The 18,896-nt window shown below is 40.7% G+C and overlaps 1 protein-coding gene across 1 annotated transcript in view; it reads right to left on the reverse strand.

Moving 5' to 3' along the window:
• LOC114270374 (calcium-transporting ATPase 3, endoplasmic reticulum-type) overlaps positions 1–18,896 on the reverse strand; it is a 213,573-nt gene that overhangs the window by 47,659 nt on the left and 147,018 nt on the right. The window contains 2 exon segments of the mRNA XM_082905147.1: positions 5,665–5,772; positions 7,075–7,219. Of these exon segments, the coding sequence (XP_082761273.1) occupies positions 5,665–5,772; positions 7,075–7,219 (253 nt within the window).

Genomic DNA, 18,896 nt, shown 5'->3' on the forward strand with positions numbered 1-18,896 from the left:
ATTATCTCAACCTTTTGGTCAACAACAATAACAAATGAACCAAACTGAGGGCAGTTGCATTATAATCCTACATGACTTCAGGACCACCTGAATTTCAAAAATTTTAAGTGATTTCTTAATCTCTCAAACGCAAGACATCATCAAAGGTTCAAGTAGCATAATAGAAATAAGGGCAAATTACATTGACTTCCCTTGACTATTGCAGAAAATACACGCAGCTCCACTAGTATGGAAAAATGACACAAACCTCCTCTAATGGGCCTCAAACCCAACTAACAGAAAATATAAAACACAATGCCCTCATATGTTTCAAAAAAAAAGCAACAACAACTACTACAGACAACATCCTCCATCCACACCTCTTCTTCCTTCCACACTCAATTATCACAGCCATTGTCACAAACATGACCCACAGCGCCCACCACCTCCATCTCACCCCATACCCCCCAACCCCCACTACTAAAACCCCAACACAACCAACCCCATGTCGTAGACATCATCACCAAAACCCTAACCTCAAGCCAAAGCCACCATCACGGTGTAAGATTCCTGAAAGATTTTCTGTATCTTGTATATTCAATGTGTGAATGATTACAATCAGACCTTAGATTATATAGCCCTAAATCCTAAACCAAAAGGGAGAATACAATTATGCCTCTAATAGGACTCTAACACAACCATACCTCTAATAGGACTCTAATTTGTACAACCACAGTCATGCATAATTTGGAAAATAATAGAAAATACACAATATATTTTCACACCCCCGCTCAAACTCAAGGTGTTTTAGCAGAAAACACTGAGAGTTTGCTAAGAAGAAACTGAAACCAAGCGGTAGTGTGAGTCTTGGTGAAGAAGTCCGCAAGTTGCAAAGCCGAAGGGATGAAAGGAAGCGAGATAGAGGCAGACTGCAGATGTTGGCGAACAAAGTGACAATCAATCTCAATATGTTTTCGTCCACTCATGAAAGATAGTATTGTGAGCAATCTGAACAGCATTGCGATTGTCACAGTAGAGAGGGATTGGAGAAGACTGAGAGACACCCAAATCAGACAAGAGACAACGAAGTCAAACAATCTCAGCAGTGGCATGAGCCATAGCACGATACTCGGCTTTGGCAGTAGAGCAAGCAACGACTGATTGTTTCTTGCTTTTCCAAGAGATTAAGGAATCTCCAAGAAACATACAGAAACCAGACGTAGACTTACGATCAGTAACATCACCAGCCCAATCAGAGTCAGCATAGGCCACCAAGTCCAAAGAGGAAGTAGAGGACAACAATAAGCCCTGAAAGATAGTACCCCTGAGATAGCGAAGAACACGAACCAAAGCAGCCTAATGGGTAGAGCGAGAAGTAGAAACAAACTACTAACCACATGAACAACATAAGCAAGGTCAGAACGAGTGACAGTCAGATAAACTAAACAATCCACAAGCTCGCGATATAAAGTGGGATCATCCAGAGGGACACCATCAGTAGAGTTAAGCTTCGCATTAAGCTCAATAGGTGTATCAGAAACCTTCGTATCAATAAGACCAGCACGATGAATGACTTCATTAGCATACTTAGCCTGAGATAGAAAATAGCCCTTGGGAGAAGAAGCAACCTCAATACCAAGAAAATACCGTAATGGACCCAGATCCTTCATTTCGAAGGTGCGGAAGAGATGCTGCTTGACCTCAGAGATAGCAGAAGAGTCCGAGCCAGTGATGATCATATCATCCACATAGAGCAAGAGAGCAACAAAACCAACCGATGTATGTCGCAGAAATAAAGCAGAGTCAGAAGCTGAAGAATGAAACCCAAGCTCGGTAACAACAATCTGAAATCGATCATACCAAGCATGAGGAGACTGTTTCAGACCATACAGAGCACGCCGAAGACAACAAACCTGTCCAGAGGGATGGTGAAGGCCAGGGGGAGGACGCATGTAAACCTCCTCAGTGAGATGGCCATTAAGAAAAGCATTCTTAACATCCATCTGATAAAGAGGCCAAGAACGAATAGCAGCGACAAAGATCAAAGTACGGACAGTAGTCATTTTGGCAACTTTACACCCCCGACATTCAGTAAGTTCACTAGGACAAACTTTACCCAAAATACCTGACTGAGCTAAAGACCGTAAGCGATCAACAGACAAATGCCCTAATCGAGAATGCCATAAATAGAAAGGACTAGACAGAGAATCTAACTGAAACGAGGAAAACGCAGTCAAAGAGGTTGCTATAGGCAGATGCAAGCTCTCCACCACATAGAGGTCTCCAATTCTACGGCCGGTCCCAATCTGCTGCTTAGACATTCGATCCTGTACAGAACAGATAGCAGAAGAAAAGATAACATCAAAACCAGCGGCATCAAGCTGACTGGTAGATAATAAATTGACAGATAACTGAGGAACAAAAAGGACAGATGGAATAGAGACAACAGACATAGCAGATGGTAGGACAGACCCAACAGATACAACAGACATACCAGATCCATTAGCCGCATTGACAATAATAAGAAAGGGTGGAGGAGTACAATTGTGAAGTAAGGAGAGATGGAGAGTCATATGATGAGAGGCACCAGAGTCAAAAAGCCAGACAGACGAAGAGATACCTGAAGAAGACCCAAGCAAACCTGAATGAAGAGATGAAACAACGGAAGTAGATGGAGATGGCTGCGAGGTGGACAATATATGCTGAAGTTGACTAATCTGAGCAATCAAGGAAGCCAAGTCAAGATCAAGAGTCGGAGCAGATGCAACATACGCAATGGAAGGAGGCCGAAAGTGGTTCTGAGATTGCTGAAAAAATGAGACAGGCTGACGTCCCTTCTTGGGACGGTGGTACTTCCAATGGCCCTTCTGATGACATAAGGCATACTCATCAAAAGTCAGAGACATCGTAATAACTAGAAAATTGAGGGGTTAAACTGTAATAAACCCTATATTCAACAAAATAGCCAAAACAGGGGTCGAAGGGTAATACACAGAAATCTGATGGGGGTAAGGCCAATAAATCCAAAACCATAGTGTAATAATCAGAAGAGTGTTAGGTCTGAATGTAAAATATAAAAACTAGCTTCTTTTTTTTTTTTCTTTTTTTTTAACCCTGACCCACAAATATTAACTAGAGTATTGAAGTCAAAAGAACCAGTCTGTAGCCGAGAGAACCAAATCAGAGAAGAGAGAGAGAGAGATTGAAGCCGAAGTCAAGGAAAAGGGAGATTACGAAGCTGAAGTCAAGGAAGAGGGAGATTACGACGTGGTTGGTGGTGCCCGCTAGGGTTTTGTAGCGTCAATGTCTCCGACGCGTAAACGTGGAGCGAGAGGAGCAAAAGGGAAGAGTGAGTTGCGTCTCGGTGATCTGGTTCTCGCCAAGGTCAAGGGAACTTCGATCAATCAAAGGAGAAGATTTGAGAACCAGAGACTGAAGAGGAAGATGACCCACAACTCACACAGAGACTGAAGAGGAAGACAATTTCTAGGGTTCTGGTGGTGGCTTTGATACCATGTAAGATTCCTGAAAGCTTTTCTGTATCTTGTATATTCAATGTGTGAATGATTACAATCAGACCTTAGATTATATAGCCCTAAATCCTAAACCAAAAGGGAGAATACAATTATGCCTCTAATAGGACTCTAACACAACCATACCTCTAATAGGACTCTAATTTGTACAACCACAATCATGCCTAATTTGGAAAATAATAGAAAATACACAATATATTCTCATCACCGGAGCCCTAACCACAACCAACAGCTACCATTGCACAGAGAGAGAGAGAGGATCCGTCTATCATCACCTACAATACGTCCATCACCTCATACAATCCGTTCATCATCAGCCTCCTTTCATCATCATCAACATCAACAACAACAACAGCAACAACAAAGAAGGGGAAAAATTTGAAGAAAATATTTAATTTGAAACCTAGATTTGGTTTGTATTGATTTGAAACAACACATTTAGTTTGCATTGGTCCAATTGTGATGGTATGTCTGCAAGCACGATGCTTCAATAGTGATGGCATAATCACAATGCAACGATCGTTATGGTTTGGTTTTGATGATGACTGGGGGGTATGCCAAAGGAAAAAGGGAGTGTTAGTGAGAATGTTATAGTGGTGGTGGCGGTGGCGGTGGCGAAGGGGGATGCAATGGCAGGCAGTACGTGATGATATCGTGGTGTGTGGTAGTCGGAGTCACAAGGACGCTGGGTGAGATTGGATCGCACCAGAGAGAGGAGGCAACATCATGGGGGAGGGGGAAGCAGTGGCCTAATGGTGAGGGATGGGAAGCAATATCAGCATGATTGGAGACAGGCAACGACAGCATGGAAGAGGCAAAAGCAGAGATGGAGATTGTTGTTTGTTTTAGTTCGGCAGTGGTTATAAGATAGAAGTTAGACATTTGGGGGATAGGGTTTTAGGGATGTAGGGTAGACGACTTTTTTTGGGAGGTGGTTTTTTTGGCCATGGAAACTTTTCCTTTTTTTTTTTTTCTCTCTTTTTATATTTTATTTTTCTTTCAATTTTTTTTTTATTTGTTTAAAAAATGTTAGAAATTAAAAAGGGCAAAGTTGGTATTTTTATTTCAAATATGATGACATAAGCAAACTCCATCCACTTCTAATGGTGAGGGATGGGAAGCAATAGCAACATTATGGGAGACAAAGGCGACAACAACGTGGCAAAGGCAAAAGCGGAGGCGGTGGTTGTTGATAGTTGTTTTTCGTTTTAGTTCGGCAGTGGTTATAAGATAGAAATTAGTCATTTGGAGAATAGGGTTTTGGGGGTGTAGGGTAGACGTCTTTTTTTTGGGAGGGGGTCTTTTGGCCATGGACACTTTTCCCTTTTTTCTCTTTTTATATTTTATTTTTCTTTCAAATTTTTTTATTTATTTAAAAAATGATAGAAATTAAAAAGGGTAAAGTTGGTATTTTCATTTAAAATATGATGACATGAGCAAATTCCATCCACTTCACTAACGGTTGATTAATGGCGTGGGCCCAAGTGTAATGCAATAGTTTTCAAGGGAGGCCGGTGTCATTTTTCCATACTAGTGGGGCTGAGTGTAATTTGAACAATTACTGAGGGAGGTCCATGTAATTTTCCCTAGAAATAAAGGAAGAATAAAAAAAATTTCACAGTTAAGTAGCTACAGCAGTAACCACTGTCTAATATTAGACAACAATTCCACTTCCCACATTTCTTTCAAGATGAGAATAAAATAAATAAATAAATAAAGCAAAGGATGATATTATCAAATCCTACAGGCTGACAAGTCAAGACAATTACTAACTCAAATTCAGAATGCAAACGCAAGACAAAACAGACAAAAAAATAACAAGCCCACACACAGGAAGTAGAAAAAAACATTTATAATACTATCCAATCCAATTAACCAACATTTTATAAGTCATAAAGGCATGAGTACATTTAACTCTGACATAAACTGCACTTGAAGAGAAAAAAATTAGTAGTATACAATATGAGGGGTTTGAATGAAAATATGATGTAAACAAGCTAGCCTGGAAACCATATCAAGGAATATGTGATTTCAACATGTAAGCAATGCATACACAATAGTGTAGAAAATTATGAAAAAATTTACCGACAAAAGAATTTAGTCGTTCGTAATATATATGGTATTAGGAGGCATATTATTCGAGAAAAAATACCTGCATCCCATCACTGTCAAAAATAAAGCCCTCTGGCGCATATGTTGTCCCACTGACACTGTATTCAGAAGTAGTAGGACCATGGTGTGCAGAATGAAGCACACATATCTGGACAGGCAGGAAATAGAAAGGGTAGATTAAGTTTTTCCATCTTATGGTAAAACAGGATTCGATGATCAAATAAAGCAATCTGAATTAAGTAAAAATGTCCCCATCAATGTGGAATTTCTTTCATAATAATATGAACAAATAGTTTTCACCTTCTTGTTCTTCTTGAGAATTAAAATTATTGAAGAGAAGGAAGAAGTGCAAAACAAAGACGAACAAACACAACGAAGGGACTTTAAAAAAACTAAAACTAGCACCAGTTCAACAATAGAGGGAAGAAAACAAACGGAATGTATCAAGGACAAGTTTCGCACATCCATAAATTCAAAGAGTATATTACCAAAACACAAAATGAAGACGAACAAGAAGTGGGGGGGAAAAAAAAATAATTAGTATATTCTAAGCCTATAACTAGGCCACTCTTGTAATATTTAGTATCGATCTTAATTGTATTATTTTCAAAATAAATCAAACAAAAATAAGCGGACCAAACGTCCACTAAACAACCATATTGAGTAAGGTAGTGTTTGGTAGAGTTTTCTAAATATGATTTGAGAATAGGAGTTGTATTTTGAGTTTGTGAGTTTTGGAATTATGATTTGAGTGTAGAAAATTTATTTGGTGAATGAGTTTTGAATTGAGTGGAGAATTTTTGATGTGACATGATATCTGATACAAAAACTTACAACTCATAATCAAACACACAACTAAAAAATCTATTAAAAGCTCATAAAAAATTTTAAAATTTTTCAAAAATATTGTTTTATTAAAAATATTTGAAAAAACTAATGCCAATTGCAAAAAAATAAAATAAATAAATAAAATCGCACTGTTCAAGTCAACCGGCCGGACGACAGATGTTTGACCGGTAGGCCAAATTTTAAAATTTAAAAACCCGCTTGGAACGAGTTTTCAAGAGGGGTGGAATTAATTTTCCAAAACCCAAACCAAACATCATACTAGAATATAGGGGTAGAACTATGGTTCCAAAACTCTTCCAAACACAGCCTAAAACAGTCTCCAATAGACACACAAATTACCTAAAAGAAATTGCAAAAAAAAAGAAAAGGGAATACATCGACATTTACTTGACATGTTGAAATTCAAAAAGCAATTTTAAACATCAAAACCTAACAATGAAGTGCACTAAACAAAATAAAATAAACTAACCATATTGAAGAATCAGCTTTCATAACATCAACCCTAACAAATTACATGTTATCATTTTTACAGCAAGGCAAGGAAGACATACAGATAGGTAGAGGTGTTCATGTACCTAATTGTAAAAAGTAATGCGCTAACCTTCGAAATAGACATCATATTGGTAGTCAGAGTACCAGTCTTGTCACTGCAAATTACTGTTGTGCAGCCTAAGGTCTCTACAGATGGCAAAGACCTTACAATAGCATTCATCCGAGCCATTCGTTTTGTTCCAAGAGCCAAACACCTAATAAAATTAAATGAAACATAATGCTGAAGTTCCACAAAAAGCTTCTACAAATATCATGTGCAGGCAACCTAAACAACTAGAAAACATTTACCCCTGTATTTTTTGTGCTAACTGTACAGAACTATCAACGACCTGAAAACTAAGTGAAATTTAATCCAGTATATGATAGATTCTTGGAAAATTATGCAAGGAGAGCCTCATCTAGCACATAAAGCCAAAAGTATCACAAACTTTCATATTAGTTAAATAATACTCCCTCTGTCCTATTTTATGTGTCTAAGTTTCAAATTTCAAAACCCTAAATCATCAATTTGCCATATTACCTGCCTTCTAGGAAGCACGGATACCGATACAAGATACGGGTACGATACGATACGATACGGGATACGGGTACGATACGATACGGATACGGCGATACGACAAAATTTGAAAAATTAGGATACAGGTACGGCGGGGATACGTTCGTAAAAAAATATTATTTTTATAATTTTTAATAATATAGCATGTATAAAAATAAAAAATAAAAAAAGAAGAGTCAAAATTCACCTAATAACACAAATTATGAAAATTTAAATTTTTTTACAAAAAGAGTCAAAATTCACCTAATAACATAAATTCTGAAAATTTAAATTTTAAATAAAAAAGAGTTAAAAAAAAGAAAAAAGAAAAAAAGTCAGAACTATTATCCTAATATCTCAAAACATAAGAAAAACAAAAAATAAAATAAAATAAAAATCAAAACAGGAACTGGGAGAGAGAGAAACCGTGGGATCGAACAAGAGGGACTGAGTGAGATTGAGCGAGAGAGGGACTAAGAGATCAAGCGAGAGGGAGAGAGAGAGACCAAGAGATCGAGCGAGGGGGAGAGAGAGAGGAAGCGAAAGTGTCACGACCCCAAACCGCCCCTAGTAGTTTGGTGCCGTGATGGCCAGTAATCCGTAATTACCGAAGGCCAACTTTTCAAAACTAAACACAATCAGAGTGTGGATAAAGGGGGCTCGCAAAATGCGGAAGCAATAAATCAGTTGCAAATGGTCCATAAGAGCTGTGCGTAGATCAAAAGCAATGCCAAACATTTCCAATTAACTTACAACTTGAATACAACAAGATAAAATACATGTTACATCTTGATCAAAAGGCTTCTCGAGCCGACATATACAAAAGATACAACGAATACAAGTCAAGAAGCATGATTTTCAAGATTTGCCGACATGCAAAGCAGGGCATCGCCGACGTAAATACAAAAGTAAAGCCGACATGAGCACGAATCCAAAACAAACATCCAAACGAACTAGGCGTCGCCGCCGTCCTGCTCATCACCTACATATATATAGAGGGGTGAGTACAAAACTTAGTGAATGGTACTAAAAATAAAGGTTTTGCATGAATATAGCCGAGATCCTTCAAAACGAAACACATCAAAACTTTAACAAGACAAGGGATGAACCGTATTCATCAATCAATTATTACAAGTATCCAAAGATGTTTACTGACATAGGCAAGACAAGAGAGGAACCGTGTTCATCATTCAAGTATCGTAACATCGGCGAAGCAAGGGATGAACCGTATTCATCATTCAAGTATCGTAACATCGGCGAAGCAAGGGATGAACCGTATTCATCATTCAAGTATCGTAACATCGGCGAAGCAAGGGATGAACCGTATTCATCATTCAAGTAACATAACATCGGCGAAGCAAGGGATGAACCGTATTCATCAATCAAATAACATAACATCGGCGGAGCAAGGGATGAACCGTATTCATCAATCAAATAACATAACATCGGCGGAGCAAGGGATGAACCGTATTCATCATTCAAGTAACATAAGGCTGTACGATCCGTAATCGTTTGATCAAAAGTATTGCGAAAGTTTAGAGTCCTCCAATACAAGGGACTTGCGTTACTTAAGCCCGTAGCCCGATTTAACAAGGACCGTATCCTTTTATACTTAGTACTGCGAAAGTTTAGAGTCCTCCAGCACAAGGGACTTGCGCTACTTAGGCCCGTAGCCCGATTTAACAAGGACCGTATCCTTTTATACTTAGTACTGCGAAAGTTTAGAGTCCTCCAGCACAAGGGACTTGTGCTACTTAGGCCCGTAGCCCGATTTAACAAGGACCGTATCCTTTTATACTTAGTACTGCGAAAGTTTAGAGTCCTCCAGCACAAGGGACTTGCGTTACTTAGGCCCGTAGCCCGATTTAACAAGGACCGTATCCTTTTATACTTAGTACTGCGAAAGTTTAGAGTCCTCCAGCACAAGGGACTTTCCGGGGTTAATAATCAAACAAGGCCATTTATTCATGCTTAGCAAATACCACGTTAAGACAAACCAAAACAAGATTTACCAAAGCAAGTGTAACATAGCTTTATTAGAAATACCACTCACCTAGTTCTTCAGGTGTAGACTCAAAGCAATTATCAAGGACCTACAATCACATGGCAAGTCACATCCTCAAAACAAGCTCTATAAATACATGCAAATGATCTCGGCATTCTTGCCAGATCCAAGTCAAAGACAAAACAAAACAAGCTGGGAGCTTAATCACTGCTCCCGTTTTCGAAAACACACTGGGTACCGCTCAGGACTAAGTCGAGGTCCCGTTAAACAAAGTCAGGAGGAAACCTGGGTTTTCCTTTGAAGAGTATGAAGAACATGGTCATTGAAAGATGGATGCAAGCTCACAACTTGTTACAAAAATCTGGGTTTTCATGCCAAGAGTTCAAAATATAGGGACCTGGGTACCCATTAAAGAGAGTCAAGCAAGAACAAACACAAAACATGGTTTTCGTTCTAAACTTTTCGATCAAAATGAGACCTTTTCCAAGAACACATGGGAAACCATTTTCTCTTTCCAAAACCAACTTCAAAACGATGCATGACATGCAACACAAATCCGATCATGCAATGCAGCTAGGTATTTAGCAAGAACAACCAAAGGAGATCAAGATTCTAACCTCGAAACTCGGATCTAACGGTTTAAGCCTCGAAGATCAAGCTTGGAAGACACTCTCTCACTCAAGAATTCTTCTTCCTCCTCTCTAGAGCTTCTCCCTCTAAAACAAAGATTTGAGACAAGAAATGATTTGTTCCAAGGTCTGCCGGCTGCCTTAACAACAGCTCGGACACGTGGCATTATCGGGTTGGTTCTGCTCCAAAAAGGTGATTGATGGACAAGACAAGTCTCTGACAAAGCTTATGCAGCAAGCTGGGGTAAGACACATCGGCAACAAGATGACATCGGCTCAAAACAAGGATCCGGCAACAGGATAACAAAACATCGGCTAGGGAGGACGACACTTGACTAAGCTGTGCCACACCTTGGCCGGGGTGTGCCACATCTCGGCCTAGGCCATACCTGCCTGCGGACGAGGTTTAAGTGTAAAACATCTCGGCAAAGGATGCCCGAGGTGAAGATGGGGTTGAACAAGATCTCAAGATAGTTTCAAGTACAAGGGGTCAAAGGCGGACTCAGCTCAAGATGATCTCGGCTACGCACACACACACACACTAAGCAAGGAACAAAATCATGTAAACAACTTTAAGCAAATCAAGACAAGGCAAAACCCTCAAATTAACATAACAAGCAAGACCATGCAAGAATGTATGCAAGTATGGCAAGAGTAAGGTGAGGGTTGTTACAGAAAGGGAGAGGGAACTTGATCGACGATGACTCCTCGTCCTCCTTGCTGCTGCCTGCTGTTCGTGAACCTTCCTTGCGATAGAGACGATAGAGACGACTCCTCCTTCTCTTGCTGCTGCTGTTCGCGAACAGGTTGGTTGATTTTTTTTTGTTTTATTTTACATTATTTTGTTATTTTACACTTTAACCCCATTAGAAGTTTTTGAAATTATTTTCACCCCGCCGTATCCCGAAAGTATCCTGTACATATCTTGAAGTATCCTAGCGTATCCCAAACGTATCCAAAATTCAAAAAATTAAAAAAAAAAAATATGAGATACTTCTTTGCCGTATCTGATACGTATCCCGCCATATCGGATCCGTATCCGACACGCGTACGGGGGCTGTTTTGGAGTATCCGTGCTTCATAGCCTGCCTTTAAATTTATATTTAACCACATAATCCAACCCCAAAAAGTTATTCGAATCGGACAAAAGGCGTTTTTTAAAATTCCAAAAGAATTCCATAAACTGTGTGCATGGTCAAATATGCCATACAAAATGGGATGAATCAAGTACAAAGATAGCTTTCACTGCTCAAAAACAGAGATGCATATTTTTCAGCCAAATTTATTTAGCAAAAAATAAGATAGAAAAATTATGTAGCCCGGCCAGACATGGCAAGTTAATCGGTGCTAAGAAAGATTGCTACTTAAGGAACAGATTGGTTAATTGTGAAATAAAGTAGTAGTCTTTAAGGCCATATTTTGGGAACTTAGATAGTGGTTAATATAGCGAACAAGACTTGGTAGACTTTTAACTGTGTGCCTAGATACTTATCTACAAGCTTAGGTTTATCTGTTTTTGAAGATTTGGATGTATTTGTTTGCATCATCTTGATACTTGATTTCTAATAAAGTTACCTCTTATTTATCAAAAAGAACTGTGCCCAGTAACAAGCCACATTTGCTGTGGTATCTGTCTATAAAATGTGAGCATTAGATGACAATAATGGGGTTGTAATGCCTTGTATATATATATATATATATCTTTGGGACTCTTCCTTGCACCCTTTCATGCTTAGTTGTTAATTTAAAGCAAATGCTAGTTGATATATTCCCAGCAACCTCGCTGCAGTGTTTTACCACTGCAGCAGTTGGTGTCAGATCTATTGATCTTCTCTTCTTGTGGATTAATTAACTTGCATTTGAAGCCACAAACAGTCCATGAATGAAAGAACGAGGAAAGGATGGAAAGATGATCAACTTGTTGAAGCGATGATTGCATCAAAAATGAAGGAATATATATATATATATATATATTGATATGTAGATTATCCTGGGCCAGCTTGCGCGCACCAGACTATGTCCCTACAGCTCGAACAAGCCTTCCGAAACAGGTTTATTCCCTACAGTCCGTGGCCCAAGAGTTTTGTTGTCGAAGGGACTTGAACTTGAGACCTTGGAGGGAGCAAACTCCCAAGTCACAGGCCTCATGCACCAGGCCAAACCCTTGGGGTTAAAAATGAAGGAAAATATTGAAGATCTTCATATCAAGTTAGGTGAAATATTTTGGCACAGAGATTCTTATCTCTGGAATCAGAGGTAGAAGGTGAATTACCACCATTATTTGATGAGTATTCTGACAATGGATGTCTAATTGTTGGCAACATAAGTGTTCATACATCTATTGATTCTGCCAACAACATAAGCAATAATTACATGACTTTGTTGTTGATGATTTTTTTTTTTGTAACAACGGACAACATGATCTGTTGATTGATTTTTCATTACCTGAAACAATGAATCTTGAGGTGTTAAGTGCTTCCAAATAGTATTATTTGAAGCTTTCTTTGAGTTAGCACGATCCATTTTTGTGGAATTTTGCTGAAGACTATATGAAGATAGACTCATGGATTAAATTCTTCATTAGAATTTACATACGGATGCTGACTATCAAATCGTTGAAATATAGAAATGAAACTAGAAAATGAAACTTAAGTTCAATTTTTGCAAATTATAAAATTGTAAAAAGAAGGAAGATGTAAGGGCATGCCAAGGAAGTGTTAAGCAAGTCAAAAGCATATGTTCAAACAACAAAGGAAATGCTGACAACAAACTCAAGGGCGAGTTTCACGCAACAATGGAGAGACTAAAGCAGCCCAACCAGACATTAGCAACTCAAGAACAGTTCCTTAAGGAATTGATTCTTATTTGTGAGTATAGTAATCTGTGAAGTTAAGACTAAGGCCACATTTTGGGAATTTGCATTGCGGTTAATATAGTGAACAAGTCTAAGTACACTTTTTTTTGGTTCTGCCTAGTAATGCTTACATTTACTATGGTAGCTGTCTAGAAAATGTAAGTGTTAGATAACAATGGGTTGTAGACTGAGAGTGACATGAAAGCATCAACTTTGAAAATGAGAGCATGCATATTAATTTATATATAAATTTTAATTTGCAATTTTTTTCATTATTTGAGAATCAACAAATAGTTTTTTATGTATATTTTAAAAAGAAATAATAAAAAAAATTAAAGCAAAAAATCTATGAAAAAATTTGTAGAGTAGCATGGCAAAATGCAAGATGTTGATTTTTTAAATCTCAGGTTCAAGTCATTTCAAGTTCAAGATGGTTTTTTTTTTTTTTTTTTTGGGATAAATATTTCAGGTTCAAAATCTTTTGAGCATTATATATTGTGCTATTGCAAGATACACAAGATCATGCAACATGTGAGCCTAGAACCCTATACCACAGAATGTACAAAACAGCTGGGTCCATCACATTGATGTTGTTTTGTGGAACATGGATAGCAGCAGGTGTACTATAGAGTGGCACAACAGATGAATCCATAGACGTGTCAGCTAAATATTCTCACAAACATCAATTCATTGTCAACCAACAATTCTTTCTCAATTTTGCTCCTAGTAAAATCCACGAACCAGAGTATGGTCCACCACGATGGCAGATTTGGCTTATTATAGTTCCCAGCAACTGCTCTGCCGTGTTTTTTAACTGCATCAAATTTAGCAATAAACCTATTTTTGTGCAAACTACATAGAAATACAATTTGACAAAGAACAGCACAAAATAGAGGCTCTAATCCATGAAATGCGAAACCATAATTGATAAATCAGAAATGTGGGCTCAAAGGACGTTACCCTTTTTAAATCATCAAAATTAGCAAAATAGGTTGAGAGAAATTAAAAGCTATAAAGATGTTAAATTACCAGCTGCCCCAAAAGTTTAACCGGTTAATGATGATCCCTCACAATTTGAACTGAATAGGGTGCACAAAAACAAACAAAACATAATAAAATAGACACTAACAATCACATATAACAAGACTTGACACCTCCAATAAACAAAGCTCCAATATTAGGTTACATTAATGCTTGCACCAAAAGCTTTTGCTGTCAGGAAAAGGGACCATATGTATATATATCAAGCTCTCAAAAAAAACAGTGCATCACAAACTCATGGGCAATTTTGAATCCTCAAAAACCATATCTACTGGTTATCACTTGACGTGATTGTAAAATACAATTTGTTTGGTAAGGCTCCTTAAAGTATTGGAGGTCCAAGTTAACATTAAATGTGCATTATATGAGATAAAAGCACACCAATGCATATTTTTATATTATTTTTATATTATTTTTCAAAAGAAAAACTTCTTGTTTGTTTTTTTGGTTATCAATCATATAGTTATTGGTATCCGATTAATATGATTTTTGGTAGGCTTGAAATACTCAACAAACCCTACAAAATGACGGTTCAGATCATAAAAATAATCCCATAATGCATCACAAAATGAAGCACAACAGTCACTGCTGTGCCTTTGCCACAGCAGTGACCCCAATTCCTTGGCGATTATGGGGCGTCAACACCTCGAATTCAAGTTTTTTAAGGAACTAGTTTGCCTAAAGTGAAATCCGGCTCTAACTCCCAAACAGGAAACCCGATTGGAGTCCTGTCTTCTCCCACAAGTTTCTCGTGCCTAGGCGGTAGTGTGTGGCAGGTTTTGTGCGAAACCGACGCCTTTTGGCGATTTTAGGGCGTCAAAACCTCGAATTCAAGTTTCTTGAGGAACTAGTTTTCCTAGAGTGAAATCCGGCTCTGACTCCCAAACCGGGAACCCGATTGGAGTACCGTCTTCTCCCAGAAGTCTCTCGTGCCTAGGTTGTCGTGCGTGCCAAATTTCGTGCCAAACCGACGCTGTTGTGGTGATTTTGGGGCATCATCACCTCGAATTCAAATTTCTTAAGGAACTAGCTTGCCTAGGCCGAAATCCGGCTCTAACTCCCAAACCGGGAACCCGATTCAAATCCCGTCTTCTCCCACAAGTTTCTCGTGCCTAGGCGGTCGTGTGTGCCAAGTTTCGTGCAAAACAGACGCCGTTTGCAGATTTTGGGGCATCAACACCTCGAATTCAAGTTTCTTAAGGAACTAATTTGCCTAGAGTGAAATCCGGCTTTAACTCCGAAACCGGGAACCCGATTGGAGTACCGTCTTCTCCCACAAGTCTCTCGTCCCTAGGCGGTCGTGTGTGCCAAGTTTCGTGCCAGACCGACCCCGTTTGATGATTTTGGGGCATCGGCACCTCGACTTCAAGTTTCTTAACGAACTAGCTTGGCTAGACCGAAAACCGGCTCTAACACACAAACCGGGAACCCGATTCGAGCCCTGTCTTCTCCCACAAGTCTCTCGTGCCTAGGCGGTCGTGTGTGCCAAGTTTCGTGCAAAACCAACGCCGTTTGGCGATTTTGGGGCATCAACACCTCGAATTTAAATTTCTAAAGGGACCGAAATCCGGCTCTAACTCCCAAACCGGGAACCCGATTCGAGCCCCGTCTTCTCCCACAAGTCTCTCGTGCCTAGGCGGTCGTGTGTGCCAAGTTTCGTGCTAATCGAACCCCGTTTGGCGATTTTGGGGTGTCAACACATCGAATTCAAATTTTATAAGGAACTACTTTTGCCTAGAGTGAAATCCGGCTCTAACTCCCAAACCGGGAACCCAATTGGAGTCCTGTCTTCTCCCACAAGTTTCACGTGCCTAGGCGGTTGTGTGTGCCAAGTTTCGTATGAAACTGACGTCTTTTGGCGATTTTGGGGCGTCAACACCTCGAATTCAAGTTTCTCAAGAAATTAGTTTGCCTAGAGTGAAATCCGTCTCTAACTCCCAAACCGGGAACCCCATCGGAGTACCGTTTTCTCCCACAAGTCTCTCGTGCCTAGGTGGTCGTGTGTATTAAGTTTCGTGTCAAGCCGACGCCGTTTGGTAATTTTGGGGCGTCAACACCTTGAATTCAAATTTCTTAAGGAACTAGCTTGCCTAGACCGAAATCCGGCTCTAACTCCCAAACCGGGAACCCGATTCGAGCCCCGTCTTCTCCCACAAGTCTCTCGTGCCTAGGCAGTTGTGTGTGCCAAGTTTCTTGCCAAACCGACGCCGTTTGGCAATTTTGGGGCGTCAACACCTCGAATTTAAATTTCTTAAGGGACAAAAATTGTCTAGACCGAAATCTGGCTCTTACTCCCAAACCGGGAATCCGATTCGAGCCCCGTCTTCTCCCACAAGTCTCTCGTGCCTAGGCGGTCGTGTGTGCCAGGTTTCGGGCCAATCGAACCCCGTTTGGTGATTTTAAGGTGTCAAAACCTCGAATTCAAATTTCTTAACGAACTAGGTTGCCTAGAGTGAAATCTGGCTCCAACTCCCAAACCAGGAACCCGATTGGAGCCCCGTCTTCTCCCACAAGTCTCTCGTCTTTAGGCGGTCATGTGTGCCCAGTTTTGTGCCAAGCCGACGGCGTTTGGTATTTTGGGGCGTCAACACCTCGAATTCAAATTTCTTAAGGAACTACTTTTGCCAAGAGTGAAATCCGGCTTTAACTCCCAAACCGGGAACCCAATTCGAGCCGTGTCTTCTCCCAAAACTCTATTGTGTTTAGGCGGTCATGTGTGCCAAGTTTCGTGCCAAACCGACGACGTTTGGTATTTCGGGGCGTCCACACCTCGAATTCAATTTTCATAAGGAACTACTTTTGCCTAGAGCGAAATCCGGCTCTAACTCCAAAATCGGGAACCCAATTGGAGTCCTGTCATCTCCTACAAGTTTCTCGTGCTTAGGCGGTCTTGTGCGCCAGGTTTCGGGCGAAACAGACGCCTTTTGGCAATTTCGGGGCGTCAACACCTCGAATTCAAGTTTCTTAAGGAACTAGTTTGCCTAGAGTGAAATCCGTCTCTAACTCCCAAACCGGGAGCTCCATTGGAGTACCGTTTTCTCCCACAAGTCTCTCGTGCCTAGGTGGTCGTGTGTGTTAAGTTTCGTGTCAAGCCGACGCCGTTTGGTAATTTTGGGGCGTCAACACCTTAAATTCAAATTTCTTAAGGAACTAGCTTGCCTAGACCGAAATCCGGCTATAACTCCCAAACCGGGAACCCGATTCGAGCCCCGTCCTCTCCTACAAGTCTCTCGTGCCTAGGCAGTTGTGTGTGCCAAGTTTCTTGCCAAACCGACGCCGTTTGGCAATTTTGGGGCGTCAACACCTCGAATTTAAATATCTTAAGGGACCAAATTGTCTAGACCGAAATCTGGCTCTTACTCCCAAACCGGGAACCCGATTGGAGCCCCTTCTTCTCCCACAAGTCTCTCGTCTTTAGGCGGTCATGTGTGCCCAGTTTTGTGCCAAACCGACGGCGTTTGGTATTTTGGGGCGTCAACACCTCGAATTCAAATTTCTTGAGGAACTACTTTTGCCTAGAGTGAAATCCGGCTTTAACTCACAAACCGGGAACCCGATTGGAGCCGTGTCTTCTCCCAACACTCTATCGTGTTTAGGCGGTCATGTGTGCCAAGTTTCGTGCCAAACCCACGGCGTTTGGTATTTCGGGGCGTCCACACCTCGAATTCAATTTTCATAAGGAACTCCAAAATCGGGAACCGAATTGGAGTCCTGTCATCTCCTACAAGTTTCTCGTGCTTAGGCGGTCTTGTGCGCCAGGTTTCGGGCGAAACAGACGCCTTTTGGCGATTTCGGGGCGTCAACACCTCGAATTCAAATTTATTAACGTACTAATTTGCCTATAGTGAAATCTAGCTCTAACTCCCAAACCGGGAACCTGATTGGAGCCCCGTCTTCTCCCACAAGTTTCACGTGCCTAGGCGGTCGTGTGTGCCAAGTTTCGTGCGAAACCGACGCCTTTTGGCGATTTTGGGACGTCAACACCTCGAATTTAAGTTTCTTAAGGAAGTAGCTTGCCTAGAGTGAAATCCGTCTCTAACTCCCAAGCCGGGAACCCGATTGGAGTACCGTCTTCTCCCACAAGTCTCTCGTGCCTAGGCGGTCGTGTGTGTCAACTTTCGTGTCAAATCGACGCCGTTTGGTAATTTTGGGGCGTCAACACCTCGAATTCCAATTTCTTAAGGAACTAGCTTGCCTAGACCGAAATCCGGCTCTAACTCCCAAACCGAGAACCCAATTCGAGCCCCGTCTAGTCCCACAAGTCTCTCGTGCTTAGGAAGTCGTGCGTGCCAAGTTTCGTGCCAAACCGACGCCGTTTGGCGATTTTGCGGCGTCAACACCTCGTATTTAAATTTCTTAAGGGACCAAATTGTCTAGACCGAAATCTGGCTCTTACTCCCAAACCGGGAACCCGATTCGAGCCCCGTCTTCTCCCATAAGTCTCTCGTTCCTAGGCGGTCGTGTGTGCCAGGTTCGTGCCAATCGAACCCTGTTTGGTGATTTTAAGGTGTCAAAACCTCGAATTCAAATTTCTTAATCACCTAGGTTGCCTAGAGTGAAATCTGGCTCTAACTCCCAAATCGGGAGCCCGACTAGAGCCCCGTCTTCTCCCACAAGTCTCTCGTGTTTAGGCGGTCATGTGTGCCAAGTTTTGTGCCAAACCGACGGCGTTTGGTATTTTGGGGCGTCAACACCTCGAATTCAAATTTCTTAAGGAACTACTTTTGCCTAGAGTGAAATCCGGCTCTAACTCCCAAACCGGGAACCCAATTGGAGTCCTATCTTCTCCCACAAGTTTCTCGTGCCT

Source organism: Camellia sinensis, chromosome 14 (genome assembly GCF_055761805.1).
Source record: "Camellia sinensis isolate YWXY chromosome 14, ASM5576180v1, whole genome shotgun sequence".
Lineage (NCBI taxonomy): Eukaryota > Viridiplantae > Streptophyta > Magnoliopsida > Ericales > Theaceae > Camellia > Camellia sinensis.